The sequence below is a fragment of the Aphelocoma coerulescens genome, chromosome 5 (genome assembly GCF_041296385.1).
Source record: "Aphelocoma coerulescens isolate FSJ_1873_10779 chromosome 5, UR_Acoe_1.0, whole genome shotgun sequence".
Classification (NCBI taxonomy): Eukaryota; Metazoa; Chordata; class Aves; order Passeriformes; family Corvidae; genus Aphelocoma; species Aphelocoma coerulescens.
The window spans coordinates 18,807,348-18,828,458 of record NC_091019.1 but is presented as its reverse complement, the minus strand read 5'-3'; the positions used below and the strand labels follow the sequence as shown (position 1 = coordinate 18,828,458).

The following is a 21,111-nucleotide window of genomic DNA, read 5'->3' as shown; positions in this document are numbered from 1 at the left end:
AGAGCCCATCAGCACTTTCATCAGGTGCCTCTCAGGTATTTCCAGAAAAATTCTGCATCGCAGCAGAACTGCTGGGTGACTAAAGCAAAACAGCCTTTGAAAGCCACATAAAAACTGTGGCTGCAAATGAGAGCAGAAGAAGAGATTGAAATGTGGATAAAACTCCAGCTGCCTCGAGGCTGGTTTTTGGTGTACCACAAAGAAGTTTAATCTGTATAATTATATTTTTGAAACTACTTAGCATACAAATACTTGTAATGAGCCTTTAGACTGCAGCATGTGCTGCCTGTAGTTCACATGTGGTTTATGAAACAGACTCATCATTCAGAAGACAAGATAATTCTTTTTCTGGTTGCTATACAATTTGTCTGTCATTAAATCAAACAACCTATAAAAACCCCAACTCTTGTAAAAGAAAAATCCTGCTTCCTAAGCCAATTAATTACATCAGATTGAAAAGCTAAAAGCAAGAAGAACGTAATTCAGCTACATATCAGTAATGTCATCATTTTAACCTAAGCTTTCAAAGGACACAGAGTAATTTTGTGTAGTGTATTTTGTCCTTCACTTACATTTATGTTTTGACTATTCCCTCCAACAGGAAAACCAATTGCTTCATCACTTTCTATGGCACCGAAAATCTGGTCAAGTAAAAAGAAAAGAAAAGATTGTATACATCAATTCACAGGTATGTGAAAACTAAGTAAAATCACATATACTAGGCCTTTGAATAGTTCTCATTTAAGCCAGAATTCACAACTCCAACAAGATGATGTTTTGATTTGTAATTGATACACCATGCAAAGCATTGGATTTCAGATTTATCTTTAATGCAGTCAGATTTCTCATTCTGACTTCATATTTTTTCTACTATCTAATTTTCCTTGCATGTATCCTTAGGGGCTCTCCACTATTCAACGGAACATTAGCTGAAAATGTTCATGGAGGACTCAAAATTGTTCCTGCTGCAGCACATGCTGCAGTTTGGGGTTGTTTTGGCTGGGGGATGTGTGGAAGATCTCTAGTCTCCTCTAAGATTTAAACAAAGACTGTACAGATCCTTCCATCCTTGAAAATACAAGTTACAACTGCACAGTGCAATAGCAGTATTACTCCTTGCTGTTACATACCTTTAGCATTTGAGTGAGATAGGAGCTGATGTTTTCTAACAGAAGTCTGTTTGGCATCTGTCTGGAAGATTTCTTTGCAGCAATGTAGGAATTACTCTGGCTGACGAGCGAGCGCATTTCTTCTAAGACAGAGCGGGTGTCAATATTGTCACACAGTGCTTCATGAATTGCTTCCTTCTTCTCGTAAAAACTAAGAAGAAAAAGATTCTTTTTAACTACTCATGCCAAAAAACCTGCAACATACTCCGAAGAGTCCCTGTTAGAAGAGAAAGGGGATGTAAAAGTAAGGTAATTTTTTGTTGGTCATAGTTTATATTTGAAGGAAAAAACAGATGAACAAGAAAAAAAGGCATTATCGTGACACTGCTGTTTTGCTGCTATGGACAAAAGCAGGCAGGATAATCTAATTGGCAACAACTATCCAAACAAATTACATCAAACACTTTTTCAGCAACTGGCCTTTTCATGCAAGTTTATTTTTTAAAGCAGTATAAATTGCTTATTTAGTATCTTCTTGTGCTTAATTTTTTTTTTTTTACAGTTTAGCACTCCTATCCCTGCGTACCAACCAAGCCCTCTGTTTAGTATCATTCCAGGAAGGAGCACCAATTAACTTACCACAAAGTGAATTGTTTTGAAGATATTACAAGTAGATAAAAGGAATAAAATCATGCAAACCTTTGTCATGTCAGTGACATGGTAGTAGGTATAATAAATAATACAGTATATTAGGTACCATTTCATCACACAAAGGCCTTCTGGTTTCAAGCAGTGTACTTTTTCCAAGAAAAAAGAAAGTGTAGAAGAAAGGAGACAAAACCAAATATCCACAAAGCATATCTTCTATTCCTCCCACTTCTTTATCCCTCCCTTTTGACCTCTCTATTTCTTACTATCTCCCTCCTTTTTAAAAAAGGGGTTATCTTTACCAATCTCAAGTTGAAGATAAAATTTTCAGAGGATATCACTACACAGAAACATCTACACTTAGTCCTCCAACAGTAACATTCGTGACCACAATAGTGAACTGAACTAGGGAACAATTTTAATACTGTAATGTAAGATGCTTCTATTTTAAATTTCAGAAAAAACAGAAGTCATATGGGAAGCTGTTTGCATTAAAAATAATAATGGTAGTTATAAAAGACAGCAAAATTGATATCGCTGTCTCAACAACGTATTTTCAAACACTGGCAGTCTGATCTGTTGTGGTTTTAGTCAGGTCATTTAACTTCTGCTTGTCTCAGATTGCTCACTACACTTTGAAATGTGCAAAATTCTGTTGCTCCTGTTGTAACCACTGGGAATTATTGGTCACTTCTCAGGGAGAAGACAAGATTTCAAGTAGTGAAGAAAATGACAGCTATCTAACAGAGAAGTTCTCTTTCACAAACATGGCAATGAGGCATGCCAGTGTACTTAACATAAACAAAAGGGAAATCAACCATTTCATCTATACTTCATAAAGCTGCCCCAAGATTAAACTGATTGCTTTTAAAGACTTGGGATATTAAGTGGAAATTCTACAGACATAAAGATCACTATACACATTGTAAATGATTTTGTAAGGAAAAAAGAAATAAACATGGAGCTACACAATGGCTATTCAGAGAGAAGGAGGAACGCTCCACTCACTTTTTGTTCAGCTCTACTTCTTGGTTTTCCCATTTCTGAAACTGGCCTGTCACATCAGTGGGAGCTCGAAGAATATCCTTCACATTTAAAAAGAATTCCTGTAAAAGAAGAATAGAGCTAGAAATCAGTTTCAATTACACATAACCAATACTTACTAGGAAAGGGCATTATTTCTTAATGAGACTCCTAAACTTTATGGGTTCAACAACGTTTCAGCCAGGATCTATTGAAAGTCTGTCAAGACAATAAAACCCACACATTTCGAATAACTCTGTAAATCACAGTTGGACTGCAATTCATTTTTATCTCTTGGTCTGTTACTACATGATACCCTACAATATTCTAACACCAAACTGCTCATAAAAAAAAACCTCTTAAAAAAGTTTAGGCAACAGTTCTTATGGCAGACTTTAAAGTGTGTTGCTAGCAATGGAAGCTGAAGAATAAAATGGCTTTATAGCAAGCATCTGTTTTAAATGGGCATCCAACTCAGTAAAAAGTCATTTTAACCTAATCTATGGCCCAAACCAAACATTTTACATAAAAAGCAGAATAGCTTCAGCTGGAGAGACCAATATCAACAATCTCAAAATGCTGTACAGTGCCCTTGTGGGAAATGTGAGTTTAAATTATGGCTCCAAACTAACCAGGGACAGGAACTGTGCCTGACCTCTCACACACCTGCAAGGCATAGAGGCAAATGCTCAATGTTTGTGGTGAAGAGAGGAAGTGGGAACAATACTCATTCTTCCCCTTTGGCTACATTTGTGTAGAGTCTTATCTGGTAGAAATGCTACAAAGTCTCTGTTGGACTGAGCTCCATGAGCAAGTTCAACTGAGAAACTGATCTTGTGTGTAAGTGCCAAGCTACTCAGAGATGTCAAACTTGGAGAGAACACCCAGCTGCAGAGAAATGTAACAGTCCACAGAATTTACAAGACTTGAGTGTTCAATGGTAGCTAAATAAACACTGTGACATCCCACCTGATGAATTCAGAAGGCAAATACAGTCTGGGAATATGGCCTACATATCCTTGGAGTTCTATTCCTTGAAACATATATGGCAACACAGAGTTTAGAGAGCTGGAGAAGGAATGGAAAACTTACTTACATTCAGAAACTTCTCATACTGAATGGCTGACTCCATGGTATTATTTGAATAATCCAGTGTATCCTTCCAAGAGTGCATGAGGAAAGCCAGCCGTAACTGTCGTGCTAGTAGGAATTTCAAAATAAAGAAGGAAAGTTATCATAAGCTAAAGTATTTTCATGGACTCCAATACTACAGTGGCTCAGAACATAATCTTTAAAGTTCTTACTATCAGCACATCTACCAAAAAAGCAAACCCACTATTAACCATACAGATAAATACCAACAAGGATCAAAAGGACAAAGAAGCTGTTCTAAAGTTATCGAGGAAGAAAGATGCCTGAAGTTACCCTGAATAAAAAAATTATCACAGTCACCACTAAAAGTACATCAAAAGCATTCCTATTCCAAAATAATTTTTACCTGTATGTTTCTTCAGTGCATCTTTTATGGTAATGAAATTCTTCAAAGATTTGGACATTTTACAGCCAGCAATTGTTAAGTGACCAGTATGCAGAAAATACCGAACCCAGTGATCATTTTCAAAATATGCCTGCAGGAAAAAACCAAAACCCAAAGACCCAACACTGTTTACATCTGTATCATGAAGCAAGAAAACTTAGAGAATAAAATCCTGAAAACCAAAACTTGTGCTTACACAAAACACACATCAAGTTTTAAAAACTGAATTATGGGCTTGTGTAAGTTGCAGTCAAAGCAAAGCATGTTGCTTTATCACTGCAGAAAGGTCAGTTCATTCACCTCAGACTGTGCCAGCTCATTGTCATGGTGAGGAAACCTGAGATCAAAGCCTCCTCCATGAATGTCCATCGACTCTCCCAGAAGGGATCCAGCCATCGCAGAGCATTCAATGTGCCAACCCGGACGACCCTGTTAACAAAAAGGCATTACTTGGTTACTAGTAACTGTCTTCCTCTTCTGCCTCTGTCTCATGCCCTCAGTTACACACCTGAGGAAATGGGATATGCTGTTACTAGGAGTAAAATATTCTCAGCCTCAGCTTCCCAAAAGGAAAGTGTAGCATTTAAAAACCAGCCTGGCAATACATCTGTAATGTTGTGATTATCTTGCTTAATCTTCTTTTAAAAGTTACATTAATATTTTTGACCACAAGGGGAAATAAAAGGAAACAGAATTTACTGCAGATAAAGCCTGTCAATAAACAGAGGACAAACAACCAGTAACAGCCATCCTGAGCCTGCATGCAAACTTCTGCTTAAAAAGTATCAGACTGATAGACACATTCTAGATTATTAAATGAACATTACCCAGAGAATCTTATGACTGAATGCAGAATCTCCACAATTTATACATTGTTAAAATGACATGAGGCCAAAAAACTTGTGTAACTGTGCTATTTAAATAAGTGTAGAAAATCCAAATCCTGATTATAATGTCCTTACCTTTCCCCATGGAGAGTCCCATGAGGGCTCTCCTGGCTTGGAGGACTTCCATAAGGCAAAATCATTTGGAGAACGCTTCTCACATAAGCGATCAGCTGAGATGCTCAGGTCACCTTTCAAAAGAGAAAATGTAAATGTATACATTTTACACCAGCATTACTGATTTGCCTTGCTGTATCTCATATAAAGAGAACCTTAAAAAAAAATAAAAAAAACCAAAACAAACAAACTACAAAAAAAAACGTTAAAAAACCCCAAAACACCAACCCCCAAATCACTGAACCCACAAAAATCCTCATTATTAACCTTGATAATCCTTTGGGGTTTTGGTTAATGCTTGGCTGACAAATATCTGACAAGTATCAGTTGCACTGCTTTCTAAATTTTGACATGAGATTTGTCTACATTCTCTCAGCAGGCACAACTCCAATATTGCAGTTACAGAAAAAGAAATACAAAAAGAAAAAGCCCCATACTCAGAGATAAGTAAGACTGCAGATTCAATTCCTTCCAAAGTTAGATGGATCTAAACTGAGACTATGATTGTCTTCATCTGCACACACAATCACAGTCTCATAGATGATACAATATTTCTTCCCCTAATCTCAGTTGTTGCACAGAATGGTTGGTACTTGTTCAATAGCTACATTTACTGTTGTGTTACCATGAGAGATGTGTTACCATTATTTGCTGTTAGCTCCTCATAGGTGGCACTTTTGTTGTAACATCTTGAAACACAAGGAATTTACCATTTCTGCACTACTGTCCAAGACCAAAAGTGGTCAACAATACTCCCTACAGCATAAAAATCCAAGACAAGACTGTCAAAGTTAAACTTCTCAATTAGTTCTGCTCTATAGGTTGAGATATTTGCAGTCTCAATTGCTTAGAATATAGTACATTATGCACTTTAAATATAGATGTATTTTGCTTTTATTTACATTAATTGCAACTTTCAAAGCTTAGCATTTCTGCTGCTTGTAACAGTCAAAATTACATTATCTGTCAGAGTAACAAAACTCATCACAAATGAGTCAAAGGAGCAAAGCTGAACAAGCAATCACTTGGTACCTGCATACTCTTGGTTAGTTACATTAATCACTCAGCATCAGCTCCTATTTGCAAAAGGACACAACTATTCAACAAAAGTGACTGGTTATGTGGTGGAAATTATATATTCATGTTCCACAAATATGGTAGTTTAAGCTAGCACCTTTTATTTCACATAGAAGATTTCAGCTATAAGAATTTGAATAAAGGAAAAAAATCCCATACCCATTTAAAGCACCATCTCTCAGATACTGCTAAATTCACCTACTGTATGAGTGTCCTGACTTCACCTGGTATGGGTATTATATTCAAATCTTTTAATATTCTTTTCATAGACTTTCTGCATTATGTGCTAAAACTGTACAACTCTAGGAGAAGATAACTAATGAATCTCATTTACTGAGCATTTTAAGTTAATCCTCTGCTATAGCTCAATTTAAAAAAATGTGTATTTGGATTTAGTTCAACACAACAAGTTTACAAAGTTAAAAAAAGAGTTCTCAGTATGGAAGAAGAACCAAAATGTTTGTCATGAAATAACCCAGCCTGATGTGGAGAACTTTTGCCTGGCATGTGGAAGACCCAGCTTCAAGTCTTTGCTCTTACTCTGAGCCAGATGAAGGGGCAAAAAACTGAGCTATGACCAAATGACTGAGCTATTCACAATTCTGACCCAAAAAACCCCCACAAACAAACAAAGAGCAACCCAAAACCACCCTAGGATTAATAATATTTCTTGGTATTTTCCAATTTAAAACTTTCAGGAAAGTACTGGCTCAAGCTACAAAACTTTGGCAAAGAAATTGGTAAAGGAAGTGCAGCAGGTAAATCATTAAGCTCTGACTGTGACTGATCACATCAGTGAAATCAATTGAAGAGACCAACACATCATCAGTTTCTTCACCAACTTAAGCAGATCTTTACCTTCGCCCTCCTGAAGAGCCTTCTGATCACCTACAGCTTCAGGCACCAACTTAGCATAGGAGTGTTTTTCACTGGCATCAAACTTCATAGTATCAAAGTATACAGATCCATTGGACACATACCTGAAAAGTTAAAGATCATTATTTAGCTAATTTTCTTCCACAACCTAACTGAATTTTATCCCCAGTATCACTGTCATAAGTTCTCTAGTAACTCCACTCACAGTATGGTACTGCTCAGCATTGTAGAGATGACTTTGGTGAGTCCAATTTTTAAGGCCTTACCATATGAAAACTTTGGACAAATCATTAGAAGTTACAATAAAATTGATCAAAGAGAAAGCAACAGCTATTGTTAAGCTTTTAAGAGGTGAGATATCAAGTAAAAGTCACAAGAACTACCATTTTTTAAAAATTATGTTATTTACAACTGACTTCTAACTGTCAAGTGTCAATGTTTGACAATTTTTGATGAAGACCAGGAATCAAACACAGTTCAAGCAGATGGGACTTTGACTTTATTTTAATGAACACGGATTTCACCCTACAGGACATCATAAGAAGCCCATCAGGTGAGAAATAAGAGCTCTTTTGCAAAGAAATCTGAAATGTCTTTATTTGATGAAAAACTGCTTCTAGCAAAGATTACTATCATATATGAAAACAGAGAAAACAGCTCACAGTTAAGTGCTGAAAGCAATTATTCTGGCACCCAGCAGCAAACTTACCCATAACCATTATCCACAATCTTCTTCACAAAATCCACAATTTCTGGCACATATTCACTAACCCGTGTTAAAACATCTGGAGGTAAAACCTAGAGATAAAAAGCAGAATTATATAGATATATGTATATGTATATATACACACATGCAAATATGCACTAAATACATGTGTTATTTATTGGTTACAGATTTGCTCAAAAGCAAGTGACAATAAAATCTAACACTCCTACCTCAAGCTTTCTGCTCTGAAACAATGTGCTGTGGCCACTTTTTCCTCAGCTTTTAAGGGGATGGCAGCACTTCTGACAGAAGAGGCAAAAAGTCCCTCTGATTTGCAGGTAAATAAATCAACCTTCACTGACCTGAACCACTGCCTTTGACACAGCATTTCATCTGTAACAGACAAATCTCTTCTTGATGGTTATCATCACATAATTTCTTAGTGGCTGAAGCCTCTTAAATAGTCAGTCTAAATGCTGAGGTTGGCAGGGATCTCTTGTGCAGCCAACAGATTCCAGCTCAAATTTCTGGATCAGTCTATGATTATTTGCCCATGTTACACCATGGGGATGGCATGGAGAGCACACATCAAACCTGATCACCAAGTAAGTGATGTGCAAACACCACAACAGATTTAAGATTGTTGGGATGAAAACAGAGCAGGTGCTAATTTAACATCTACCTATTCAAATTAAAGGAAATACTTTATCAGTAAGGTTGAAATATGAGGTTCTTGAAAGCTATTAAGGAGCTAAATTGTATTCTGGGTACTTGTAGGGCATGGAACATACATTTTTAGAACAGAAAACAGTTCATTTACTTACGTTGAGTGCTTCCATATCTTTATGAAATTCCCCTTCCCAGAATTTGGGGAGCTTTGAGAATATGGAATTGTCAGTCACCTGACTGCCAAATTTTGTGTCCAACCAGTCAGACAGCAAATCTTTGGCTTCTTCCAACAGTGTCTAGAAAACAATAACGATAAGAGCAACTGATCAAAGACTTCCCCTGTTTAAGTTCTGCAGGAAGATCTTATTCTGAACAGAGAGAGGTTTGCTTAAGGAATAAGACCTTTGCAATGAGACACTTAGTTATGAGTACAGAGTACTCCATGTTTCTACCATATTTTCATCATACTGCCCTTCATAAATATAGATGAAAAAAACAGAGTAAGGAAGATAAACTGATATGTGATATCTGTTTTGATGCTGATCATTTAAACAGGCAGCTGGAACTTATGCTGTAAACATCAGACAGGACCTGCAGTTATATCACATCATCTGTTCCCCCACTGCTATTGGATAATCTAACAGAAGCCTTATTATGCACATTGCTCAAAAGTGTCTCAAAAACTAATTTGAACATCAGCAAGGATACCTTTTAGTCTTATATTAAAAGATTACAATTTCTTACACTGAGATATAATGCAGAAGGTGTGATTGCTTAAGAGTTTAGTTGTTTTTAAAATTCCATTAGGCCAGTATATACTCTTATAAAAGCACTTCTTATTGGAATAGATGGGCCTTTTAAAAAGACCCCATAATTCAGAGACAGAGTCTTCTCAAGAAGGGAGCACATACCCATGCATACCCCACAGTCCTTACCACAAATAATCTGAAAGCAAGAGAAATGAAAATGGACATGGAAATCGTTTACTAAAAGACACTAGTTACATTGACTGACTTGGTTACTGGGACAAAACCAAAGCCCAATACAGTCAACATGATTATTTGTCACTAAATGTAATTGTCTTTAATAAAAGTAATCCTGATCACAACTTTGTGGGAGGTACTTTCTTCTCTGATCAGAGACAGAAACACTTGTGAAGAAAACTGCCATCAGTATTGGAATGTTGGAAATGCATGCTCAGTAACCTATAATGAAACTAATTCCTCAAGACAAAAAAGTCAAAGAGAAAGTCTTAAGTACATGCAAGAGCAAAATCCTCACTGGAAAGGTAAAAACTGAACAATTATCACAGTGGGAGGAAAAAAAAGTAATTGCTAAAAACAGCATCCAAAAACTCTGTAGCTGAATTGAAGAATAAAATTTCCTGTACTGAATGTGAAGTACTAAAACATTCTCAGCTGCACTCTTCCTCTTTTTATGAATAAAAGGTTCCATAATGTTTCAGGGAATTACTACAAGCTACATACTATCTTTAAACCTCCTAACAATTAAAAGCCAAATATAAAACATAAAAAGGAGCTCAAAATTACCTCATGACATCTGTTGATCTCTTCAGCAGGGAGCTTTGCTTGCACAGCTTCTTGTAGAGGGTCAAAAGCAGACTTCACTGCATTTTGGATTCTTTCCAACATCTGCTTTTTATCTGGGTCTGTTGTTTCATTTAGTTTAACTGAAAAGGGCTACAATTAAAAATAAAAAAATTAGAAAGCCAGCTGCAGTACAGTAGCACTATGCTCCATACACAGAATATTATCTTAGCCACACAGTACCTTGCTAGTGATGGATAAGACATTATGCCATAGAAAAAGCTTTGACTTCAACTACTGAAACATGCTCCTCATCAGAAATAAAGGTGCAATCACAAGATTTTAGTTTGCATCCAAATTCATTTTTTCAGAAAGACTTCATAAATTACTACATCATCATCACAATTACTGTTGTTTTCATTTTCTGTGAAGCTGATCACCTTAATTACACAGTTGATTACCATGAATTTGAAAAGGACAAGCTTTAATGTGAAACAGAGAGAAACTAAATGCAATGTTTAGAGACTATGTCAGGCAAAGATAGTTGGGCAAAATTTCCAGGCCTCCTATTCCCAGGCCTGTATTCAATTCATTAAAATGATAATCTCTTTGTGATATGTAGTTCTAAAAATTACCAGAGAATCACCTTCCCTCACTTTCAGTCCTGAATACACAATTTATTAAATCCTTAAAGCTTTTGAGCCTTTTCTTTCCAATGGTACAAAAGGAAACCTCCCAAGCTTTAAAAGATTACGGATATACCGTTGTTTAAAAACTCTTATAAAGGATTATTTTTAAAGTTTGAACTCTAACACACAAACATCTAAACGCTGTTTGAGCAATACATGCGCTCACAAATAAGTGCTAAGATCACAGAAATCAGGAATGTCTTTTAAAGAATTTGTCAACTCTAAAACAATGTAAAAATCAAAGTGATGTGCAGTCCAAATAACAATTCTAATGTGTGTGGTACCAGAACTAAAACAAGCAGAAAGTTTAAGGAGGTAGAAAAATCTGAGGCATTTTTTAGATGCCTTCGTACATTATTGAATGAGAACCTAGAACACAAGCAGAGATTACCACACCCACCTCTGAGGCAGTTCTAACATCTTGAAGTAGCTGATCTGGGGTTGATTTGTTCTCTCTATATCTTTCAAAAAGGTAATTTTGTCTTGCTCTCTTGATGATCTGCAAAACAGAAACAGGGAAATATTTTTGTGAAGTGACATGTAGTTATACAGAGAGCACATAAAATCTATTATGCACAAAAGGCATTTCAGAATCTCTATAAATTCAACAAGCTACAAGAATTACATATAATAAGAGAAATTAAACACACCATACACAGTTGATCGACTGCCTCAACAGAGCCAATTAATTATCTAAACAGGCAAATAAATTATCTTGGTAAATACTTAGTCTTCATTATTTGTGGCAATATACATTAATATACAACAATATAGGGTTTGCTACCATAGGAGTGCTAAAAAACTGAGAAAAACAATTCCTTTGTGTACAAAATGTACATCTCAGTTAATAAGTGTAAGATTTATCTTGGCTTATTAAGTGGCAATTACATGTGACTCTCTGACTTCCATTCTAAAAGTAGAGTATTTTAGATTGCAATTTAAAAAAAACCCCTTACCTTATCATCAATATCTGTAATATTCATACAATAGAAAACGTCATATTTAAAATAATCCCTCAAGATTCTTCTCAGGATATCAAATGAGATGTAGGACCTAAAACCAAAAAGATACAGGGGTGTTTTTAGTGAACACTTGTATCATATATCTGTATCAAATAACTTTAACCTCAGTCAGTAACTGTGCAGCAGTTTTACTTTGCCCCCATCTACTAGTTTTTAATCCCACAATGACAAAATATTATAACATGCTTTTAATCTTAAATTGCAAGCATTGAGTTGAAAGAGACCATTTTCTAGTAAAACACTCCTCTAAAGAATACCTTTTACTAATAGTCTTTTGCTTCCACTAGGCACTGTTATCACCTATGTCAAAGTAAGGAATGCAGTACCTGGCATGTCCCATGTGAGAAGCATCATAAACTGTTGGACCACAGCAATACCACAAGACCTTTCTTCCATTCTGAGGCTGAAATATTTCCTAAATTGAAAGGGAAGGTACAGTGGTCAGAAGAAATTAAAGACATGACCTTGGGCCAGTAACACCCCATTTGGAGATTAAAACATGAAAACATGGATTATAATTACAAAAAACAAATAGTTATTCCATTCTCAATTTTACTGTAAGTAAAGACCACCACTAGCTTTATCCTGTAAGAGAGATAATGGGGTGTGGCTGCTGATGTTCTATGCATTCTTATCAATCAAGGTATCAGGTTACAAGGATTTGGACTAGGCAGGGCACTATTCAAACTGTTAGTAAAAGCTTGCTTTTGCACTGAAAAGGATTACACACTATAATCAGTTCACAGATACTTGAATACTATATCCCATGATACATTGATATTCTTAATATTTCCTCTTTCCCAAAGGACTTTCAAACAAGACCACAAGAAGTTTTACATTTTTTATATTTCAACTATATAATTGTGAGACTTTTTTTACACAGGCAATATCTGAATAAAGAAACTGTGATTTTATTCTGCTCACACTGCCAACACTTATGCGTATTACAGTTGAATGTCTGGCTAGTCTGCATGACAACTTGAAACTGGGAACTGAATATTATGCAATATGCACAAAGAGTCACACACTTGTAGTGTACATGGACTTAGTTTATGTAGTATTACACTTGCCCAGCAAATGCACTTGACTGGCACAGAGTTTCTGCCCCTGCTTGTTAACATTCCACAGAATACAACCCAGAGACCTGACTATTGACAGGGCAAACACTTCAGAAACAAGCATTTGATGACTGCTCTATTTATGTTTCTAGGGAAATCTCCACTTTCATTTACTCACCTTACTGCGAGTCAGGCTGTTGTAGAGGCAGAGCCTAGAATGTTTTGTCCCCTCAGGGGGAGACCAGGGGGGCTGCACACGTTTGCCTTTACCTAGGAGAAAAAGTAGTTTAAAGAAAACTGAAAAGACACTTTCCACAAACATATTTGCAGTATAACATTTTCTCCTCATCACATCATTACTTCAGAAGAAAAAAAACCCACATCTAAATGGAGAAAGCAGCTGCAATCCTAGTAATCCAGCTACTCCTGTTAGAGCCTCCTACAAAGCCACCAAAACCAAAGTAAATTATTTCAATCTAGTTTATTTTCTACTCTCTAACTTGCCATTCCAATTAGCTTTTGATGCAAGTAGCAGTGAGGAAGAGGGTACAAAAGTAAGAGCATGTAATTCAGGCAAAGTATTACCAAGAGTTTTGCAATTCAGTGAATCATTAATGAAGTGTTATGGCAGTCCTGGGCTTTCTGCAACATCACTGATTTTACTGTGATGGCACATCACAGATCTCACACAGAATTTGCAAAATATCTCCAGAGTCCAGAGGTGGTGTCTACAGCCAATACTGACAGAGTATGTACACTCAGGGTGAGAGGGAGAGGAGACAGAAAGGCTTAGAAACAACCTCAGCTTTTTATCATGCATTTTTACTATGTACACAAGGCATTTCTGAACACACCAGTTTACCACAAATATGCTCCGCTTCAGCAAGAGCCTACATTTTGCCATTAAGGAAAGTACATAAAGCCCAGGGTAATATTAGTGACATTACTGCATTTGTTTTCTCCTAAATTTGTAAGAAGCAACATAGTTGTTGAACTCATGGGTTTTTTTCAAAGAGAAGTATGGGCATGAGTTGCAGTTTGCTGCGCACTGGGCTGCTGACAGCTGTAATGATGTTAAACCAATTATCACATTAACTAGGAATGAAAGCAAACCAGGACATTCAAAAATACAGCAAGTTTTCCAGCTTAATACACATAGCACTCTCTTCAGGAATTCTCATGGTATGCATTTTAACTGCAATTAAAAACTATACAAACTATTTGCTTTGACAAAAAAATTGCCTTTCTGATCCTGTGTCTCAGGGTGCTCTTCATTAACTCTGTTTCTCTCAATATCTTTATATGCATATTTTGGCTGAAAACCTTCAAGTAACATAAACATTCACGGTATAAAAAAATTAATCTTTTCACCTTGCTTTTTTAAGTAACTGCCTAAAGAAGAAAAAAAGATATTAACTGTAGTACTCTGCCTCACAAAGGGACTGCATTTAAGCTCCATGCTATGAATCCATGGAAATATGTGTCCATTCTAAATATTTCATTGCATGAGGTACTCCTAAACAGAACACCTCAAGTTCAAGAGCAGTCTCTCCGTAACAGGTCATACACCACGGTATGGATTTGTTTACTCTTTGATTTACAAAGATTACTCTGGCATGCTTAATTGTGGCCAACGCTTCCCTCGGGGAAAGAAGCTTGTGTGGGTTAGTCTAATAAAAGATAAATCTGTAAAGCTTTCTTCAGTTACAACCACATGAACATAAGGAAAAAAACAGATACAGCACCCCATATTTCTCAGCTTCCAAGTTAGGTGTCACTTTTTATCCACTATACAGATGCCAAGGGCATAGTAAAAGGCTGGTAAAATATTGGTTAGTCTGTTCAAATACACCTCTGCCAGCCTACAGCCTTTCCCCTGGTTGGACTGAAGTTCATTTGCTCTAATCCACCATGGAGTTTTCTGGTACACCAAAAAGAACAACAATTAAGTATTCAAGTTCTAAGAAGTATGGCAGATTCATGTGTTAGTTTCATAGTGAACACTGCAGAACACTATTCCAGGACTCCTGAAACACAGGCACCAATCATGCAGATATAACCCTTCAGAAAGAGAGACTTAACAGTAAAGATTTCATGGTCAGGAAAATGGAAACCTTTTCTCTTATTGCTCCAGCCTGATCCATGGAAATCTACAGACAATCTGTAGTTAGTGGATAAATCTACTACAGAGCCAGGGGTGCAGCTGAGATCCCTTCTCTGCTGGAAGGAAATAATAACCAGCACTAACACTTGCAGGCACACACAACACACACAGAACTTACAGCAGTCTGATTTTAACTGCTGGTTGTTAGGAATTGAGAACACAAATGGTGAGAGGTTGTGAGAAGATGGCATTGGAGTAATATTAGTCAACAACCATCAGCAAGAATGACAGACATGCATACATTTGTAGCTATTGCAAGCACTATACAACAGCTCTGTGTTGTTATTATTTATTATTTCATGACTCCCTCAGCAAGGATCTCACTATAAAATTAGACTAGCTCATTGGGAAACACCTCAGGAGAGTGACACAGCTCCCAAAAATGCCTGCCCGTGCTTACACAATGACCTAGATGAACCAGTTAATACTTCCTCAAATCATCAGCATGCCTAATTTATGAGGGTTAAAAAAGAACTTCAAATATTCTTTGTGAAGTTCAGGGTTAATAACAATCATAAGAGGAAGTATTCAGTTTATTTTATTGTGAATTTGTATATTATACAACAACTATTGCATTAACCTTAAAAGGCAAAAAGTGGACCGAGCAAATCTTCGTGTTTCCAGGAAAAAGCCCAAACCCATACTTTTTTTACAAACCAGAAGAGAGCCAGCTTTTTTAAAGAAAATACACATAATCGGATTCTGTACACTGAGGAATTTTAACATTAAAAAAAAAATTGATAACATCTTTTACATCCAAATAGGTCAGGATCTATCAATTACACAATAACTGTATGCAAGAATAATGTTATGACTTTGAATACAAATTGATACTGTAAATTTTAAGGCGTGCAAGAGAGTATGAAAGGGAACTTCTGGGAATTCTCAGCAATAAAAACCAATACAATGTCAGCTAGTCTATAACCTGCCCACCAGTTTCATATTACTCACTTGTTTGAAGTTTACAAGGCTCATTTTTTTCACTGCTGCCATCATAGATTGCTTCTATGTGTCTGTACCACCGGACAACATGGATATACTGGTCCACAGGTGGCCCCGAAAACTTTCTGAACACCTCCACATCTGCATGTGAAAATGTGAACCCCTGGATATAACTACGAGTGCTCAGGTACTCGTTCAGAGCCTTCACCCTGGCTTCCTCTTCACTAATGCTCAGAATAAAACTGTAGCTGGAAGCTGTAAAGAGAGGCACAGGACATTTGGTCAGCATTAAAAGCAGGAGATCCCATGACCAAAATATATCCTTATAATATACATCTCCCCCTGTAAATTAGATCTGGCAACTGGTAAGAAATTTGAGAAAATTGTATTTAATACAAGCTACCAAATAACTATGTATTTCTTATTAACAGGATTATGTTCATGCTGCCATAAGTTTTTGAAGACATCTTTCAAAGAGTAATAAGGACAAGAACACAGGTCTTTTTCATGAGGAAATACAATCTACTGAAATTGGAGAAAGCCCTTCACACAGAGCAAACTAACTGTTTTCCATGCTGCTAAAACACTCATCCCACCAATATTTAACTATGATTCATTTTATACACCGTGGAAAGGCTGTGAATTTGTCTACTGAACTTGAGCATGTAGTTACATCTTTGCAGGGCTGTTGCCTGCAAGCAGGCTCCCAGCACGATGCTCAGTTCCTCCTACTTGCTCTAGAAACTCAAAACTTCAGCTGCTGCTGTATATTCCCATACTTCTCCCATGCCCCTTTCTCTCCTCAGGCACACGAATAATATTTAAAATTAGTAAGATCTACAAACACGAACAGAAAGGATATAAGATCATGCTCCTCTCTCAAAACTTTTTAATTCCATGAGTTCTTTGGTATATAGGCAAGGCAGGTTCAGTTATGTCTCATCTTGACAAACATGGGGACACAGAGGAAGCACCAACAAGGCTCTGGGAGTTGGTGGGGATGCTCACAGTAAGAGCACGCCCTGTGCAAGCCAGTGGGTACAAAGCACTATGAGGTTATGGCACTGGGCTAGCACTGCATTAGGCAAAGCCAGCATTCACATTTTCCTACAATGATTCAATGTTTGTAGTTCCATCCATGTTCCAAGTACTGTAATAAACAAGAACATGACATCCTGCTTAGGTAGTCAGCCAGCAAGGTAATTTGAGCCAAGGTCAGTAAAGTGAGAGAGGCAGCAGGAGAGCACCTGTCCCTGCTCCCAAACCCCAATAGAGACCACAGCCAGAAGAGTCACTTCTCACACTGGCATGAGTATCTCCTGCACGAGGAGTTCCCAAAGCATGGAGGTGCTCACAGAACACTGCTTTTGGAAAGGCAGGAATGAAAGGAGATGAGGGAGTAAAGGCTAGGAGACGATGTGAGGGACTGCACAATTAAAAAGGTTTTCCAAACATCATCAGTTAAAACTTTATGAGCCACTTTCTATATGTAAATCAATTATTAAAATATCCAACAGCAACTCAGGATAACAGGGAAGTGGCAGCTAGATATCAAGCATGTTTGTATTCAACTCTTTGGGGTATAAATGAGATAGAATGGCACATCAGGAGAACTAATAAAAAATGTCAGTGATTTAAAAAAAAATAAAAAAATCAAAGTTCAAAAAAGATATTTAAATTTTATACACAAAAGCAAAGACAGATTCATGTAAAGTAAAAATCCTTCTCAAGGCCTATCCATGTAATTGCTCAATACAAATAAGAGATACCAAGGAAATAATGGTTCATAACTTGACCTTACAGGCTTGCCTTACACAGCTGAATGGGATTCAGCCTCAGCCCACACAGTTCATTTTACTATAATCTTTTCAGGCTTCTAAATATTTACTGATGTTTATCATCACAGAACTTCACATGTTTATACACACAAAATAGTTTGAAATAGTTATGTTCATTAACTGTGGAAACCTAAGACATAAGTCTTCCTTGAATATGAATTTTGTATACATGAATCAAATGAGGGAGAAGGCAAAAAAAAAAAAAAAGGTATTACAACAATGATCTGGGCAGAAATGAAACTGTATCTCAAAGAAAAGATCTTTTGCAAGGAAAAGCAACCCTCAATTTGCAGAGTATTATTATGGTTATTATGACCATTATTCACACATCGGGCTGCTAATGGGAAGTAAGTCAATGTATCTGAAACAATGTAAGTGCTTTCCAACCACATCTGCAAACCAATCTAAAAGGTAAGTTGCCCAAACTTACACACAAATACAATAAATATGACAGCACTCGTACAAGCTAATTTTGGCAAGGAGAGATGGCAAACACTGCCTGTGAATGTCAGTACCAGCTCAGTGCTGATTAGCTTAACAACCAAAAACTTTTTGAGCAATCTTGGCACGGACATTAATACCTGAAATTGTAATGTTTGGCAGGCTCAGTGCCCCACTCCCAGTGTCCCACATGGGGACTCAGCCTGTGCTGAGCAAATGACTATGATAACACTGTCTTTTGGAAGGCAGTGCAGCAATGCACCACTTTTTTTCAAGCAAAAGGAATCAGTGACAGCTATCTACATAAAAGTCTGCTCCAATTTAATTGATATCACAACTAAATGAAGAATAGTAAATCTACAGAATCTAGCTTTCTGTGATTTCCATTCTGCATCCTCAGTTCCCTCCCCATCTTGAAGTGCCTTCAATTTATTAAACACTACCACTGAAATATTTCCTAGCACCTCCTATGTGCTGCATCCCATCTTCCCACACACTTTAGTATCCCCATCTTCCTGTACAGCTCCAGCCCATCTTTGCTCAGCCTGCCAATGGTCTGCAAGATGCAGCTGCCCACTGTCAAATTAACTGATTAATTAATACCAGTCAATGGATTCAAAAAGTATTAAGGGAGAAGGGCCAATGGATATATGTACATCTGACCTGTTTCCCTTGTTGCTTTAGGAAAACAGGCTAAGGAATTGCCCTTCTCTCTGACTGCAATTTTTTTCCACTCCCAAACCAGAAAAACTACAGTTGTCTATAATCAATTGCATTAGGAAGTGTCTCCTTGGCAGCAGAAACATGGGAGTACTACAGAGCTGTTGCATAACACTGGATTTTAACTCATGTGAACAGAATGATCCATAGATATCGTATCACACAAGAGGAAACAAGCACTGAGCACGAGTATTGGAGAGGTAGCAAAGTATCCTTGGAAAATAAGAAGAATTAAAGTTAACAACGTAACATTAAAAAGTTGTTTCAAAACAATTCCATTGTAGACATTAATTAATCCAGTTCTCATACAATAACTGCTGGTGTACAATCTCTCTGGGTGATATAATTGTCATACATTCTTCTTTCCATGCATGGAGTGCTTCAGAGACTACTAAAAGACACTGGGAACTTGTCTGAGAGACTGCAGCAACACACAGACTCAAAGGCACAAGACTGCTTCTACATTTTATTTGCACATAAAATAACTTTTGAAGTTTAATCAAGACACATAACCCTACAATATCAAATTTCATGGAAATTTTTCACTTTTATTAACTTGAAAATGGAAAACCTCTGTCCCCTGAAGGTGTTGACAGCAAAGTAAGCACAGAAAAGCCATAAAGTAGGCAGTAAGCTAGCTGACACAAAACCAGGGAGTTACTTTGCTTCAGGGAAAAATTTTATTTCCTGGGCTTCCCTGAACCTGCTAACCTTGTCAGTCATAATTAGATGACAATGTAAATGTTCTGGGAATTCTACAGAGGCGTTCTCCAAAAAGAAATCTTACCCATTTCTGAACATTTTGAAATGTAATTTCTCTTCCAACTTTGCTCTCACAAATTTAAGGCAACCCAGAAAACACAAACGTAACATTATTAATACAGCTCCAAACTGGCCATTTATCATCCTGGCTGGCCACTCTGGTACCTTTGAAAGGAATTCCAACTATCTGCTCAGCTAAGATGAATTCCCCTTTTCCATAAACACTTCACAAGAACCAAAGCAATGCTGTGACTCCAGCTAATGCCAGACACCGCATACAGAGAAACAGAAAAACAAAGGACTTATCAAGACTCACACATGAGGAGCAAGAAGCTTATTTAGATGAGCTGGGATTTTTAAGACTGGAGTATCCCACACCAAGGAAGAGCTTGTCAATCCTAGTCACTTGAGTCCTGAAAGTTTCACTTCCACTTTTCCTGAACTGAAACTAAATGTAACAACTGCAATTTCAGTAAAAAAAGCCCCACCCTAACAAAGAGTAACTAAAGAGTTTCTTAAAGTGCACCTGAACTGAGCCTTTGTTGGGTTTTTTCCCCACAAGATACTGAAAAGACTTCTGAAAAAGCCAATCCCTTAACAACAAGAAATGTTTCACTTTAGTGGGAATATTACTTGTGATGAATAAAGAGCAAAGTAACATTCGGTAACAAAAAAAGAGGGGAGCAAAAATATTTGTATTTACAGATCCTTAACTGGAATGACAGAAATTTCCAACCCTTTACATACCATAATGGTATTTCATACTTGCATGACTGGTATTCCAAGTTTTCATTTCCTACAGTAGTGCCAAAAATTACAGTGCTACCCCAGCCCTCCTTCCATATGGAAGCGAGCAGCAGTACAACCCATCATTACAACACGACCACAGAAAATGTCCGTAATAGTCCAAAAGTTCAGGCGTGAGTTCAGGGGAGAACACTGATGGCTTGGGAAAGAGTACGGGAGACACAGAGACAGGTGAAAAGCACGGACAGCGCGCTGGGCAGAGCACGGACCGAGCGCACCCAGCATCTCCCGGCACCCACCGAGCCGGGGAACAGCTGTTCCCGGACTTGGGTAAGGAGCAGCTCCGAATTTTTTCCACAAATCGCCGAATGCCAACATTAGCCCTTCCACGCGCGGCGCGGCACAACGCGAGCCGCATCCCGCGGGACACGCACCCACCGGGGCGCGGGGGCCGCCCGGGGCTCTGCGGCGCCGGGGTTCCCCCGGCCGCGCCCGAAGGCTCCCAGGGGACGCTCAGAGGAGACGAGCCGGGCCG

The 21,111-nt window shown here is 37.6% G+C and overlaps 1 protein-coding gene across 3 annotated transcripts in view; it reads right to left on the bottom strand.

Moving 5' to 3' along the window:
* Window positions 1–21,111, bottom strand: part of CARS1 (cysteinyl-tRNA synthetase 1) — a 34,781-nt gene that overhangs the window by 13,459 nt on the left and 211 nt on the right. Inside the window, exons 2-17 of one of the 3 annotated variants that reach the window (XM_069016927.1) lie at window positions 16,078–16,323; window positions 13,141–13,232; window positions 12,231–12,319; window positions 11,839–11,935; window positions 11,283–11,381; window positions 10,197–10,346; window positions 8,802–8,942; window positions 7,981–8,069; window positions 7,254–7,375; window positions 5,280–5,392; window positions 4,618–4,746; window positions 4,279–4,408; window positions 3,877–3,980; window positions 2,766–2,863; window positions 1,131–1,320; window positions 573–641 (exon numbers count right to left, since the gene is read on the bottom strand). In XM_069016927.1, the coding sequence (XP_068873028.1) occupies window positions 573–641; window positions 1,131–1,320; window positions 2,766–2,863; window positions 3,877–3,980; window positions 4,279–4,408; window positions 4,618–4,746; window positions 5,280–5,392; window positions 7,254–7,375; window positions 7,981–8,069; window positions 8,802–8,942; window positions 10,197–10,346; window positions 11,283–11,381; window positions 11,839–11,935; window positions 12,231–12,319; window positions 13,141–13,232; window positions 16,078–16,323 (1,958 nt within the window). Of the gene's footprint in view, window positions 1–572; window positions 642–1,130; window positions 1,321–2,765; window positions 2,864–3,876; window positions 3,981–4,278; window positions 4,409–4,617; window positions 4,747–5,279; window positions 5,393–7,253; window positions 7,376–7,980; window positions 8,070–8,801; window positions 8,943–10,196; window positions 10,347–11,282; window positions 11,382–11,838; window positions 11,936–12,230; window positions 12,320–13,140; window positions 13,233–13,343; window positions 13,417–16,077; window positions 16,324–21,111 lie in introns of those variants that run through there. The other 2 variants (XM_069016929.1, XM_069016928.1) reach the window with 2 other exon arrangements.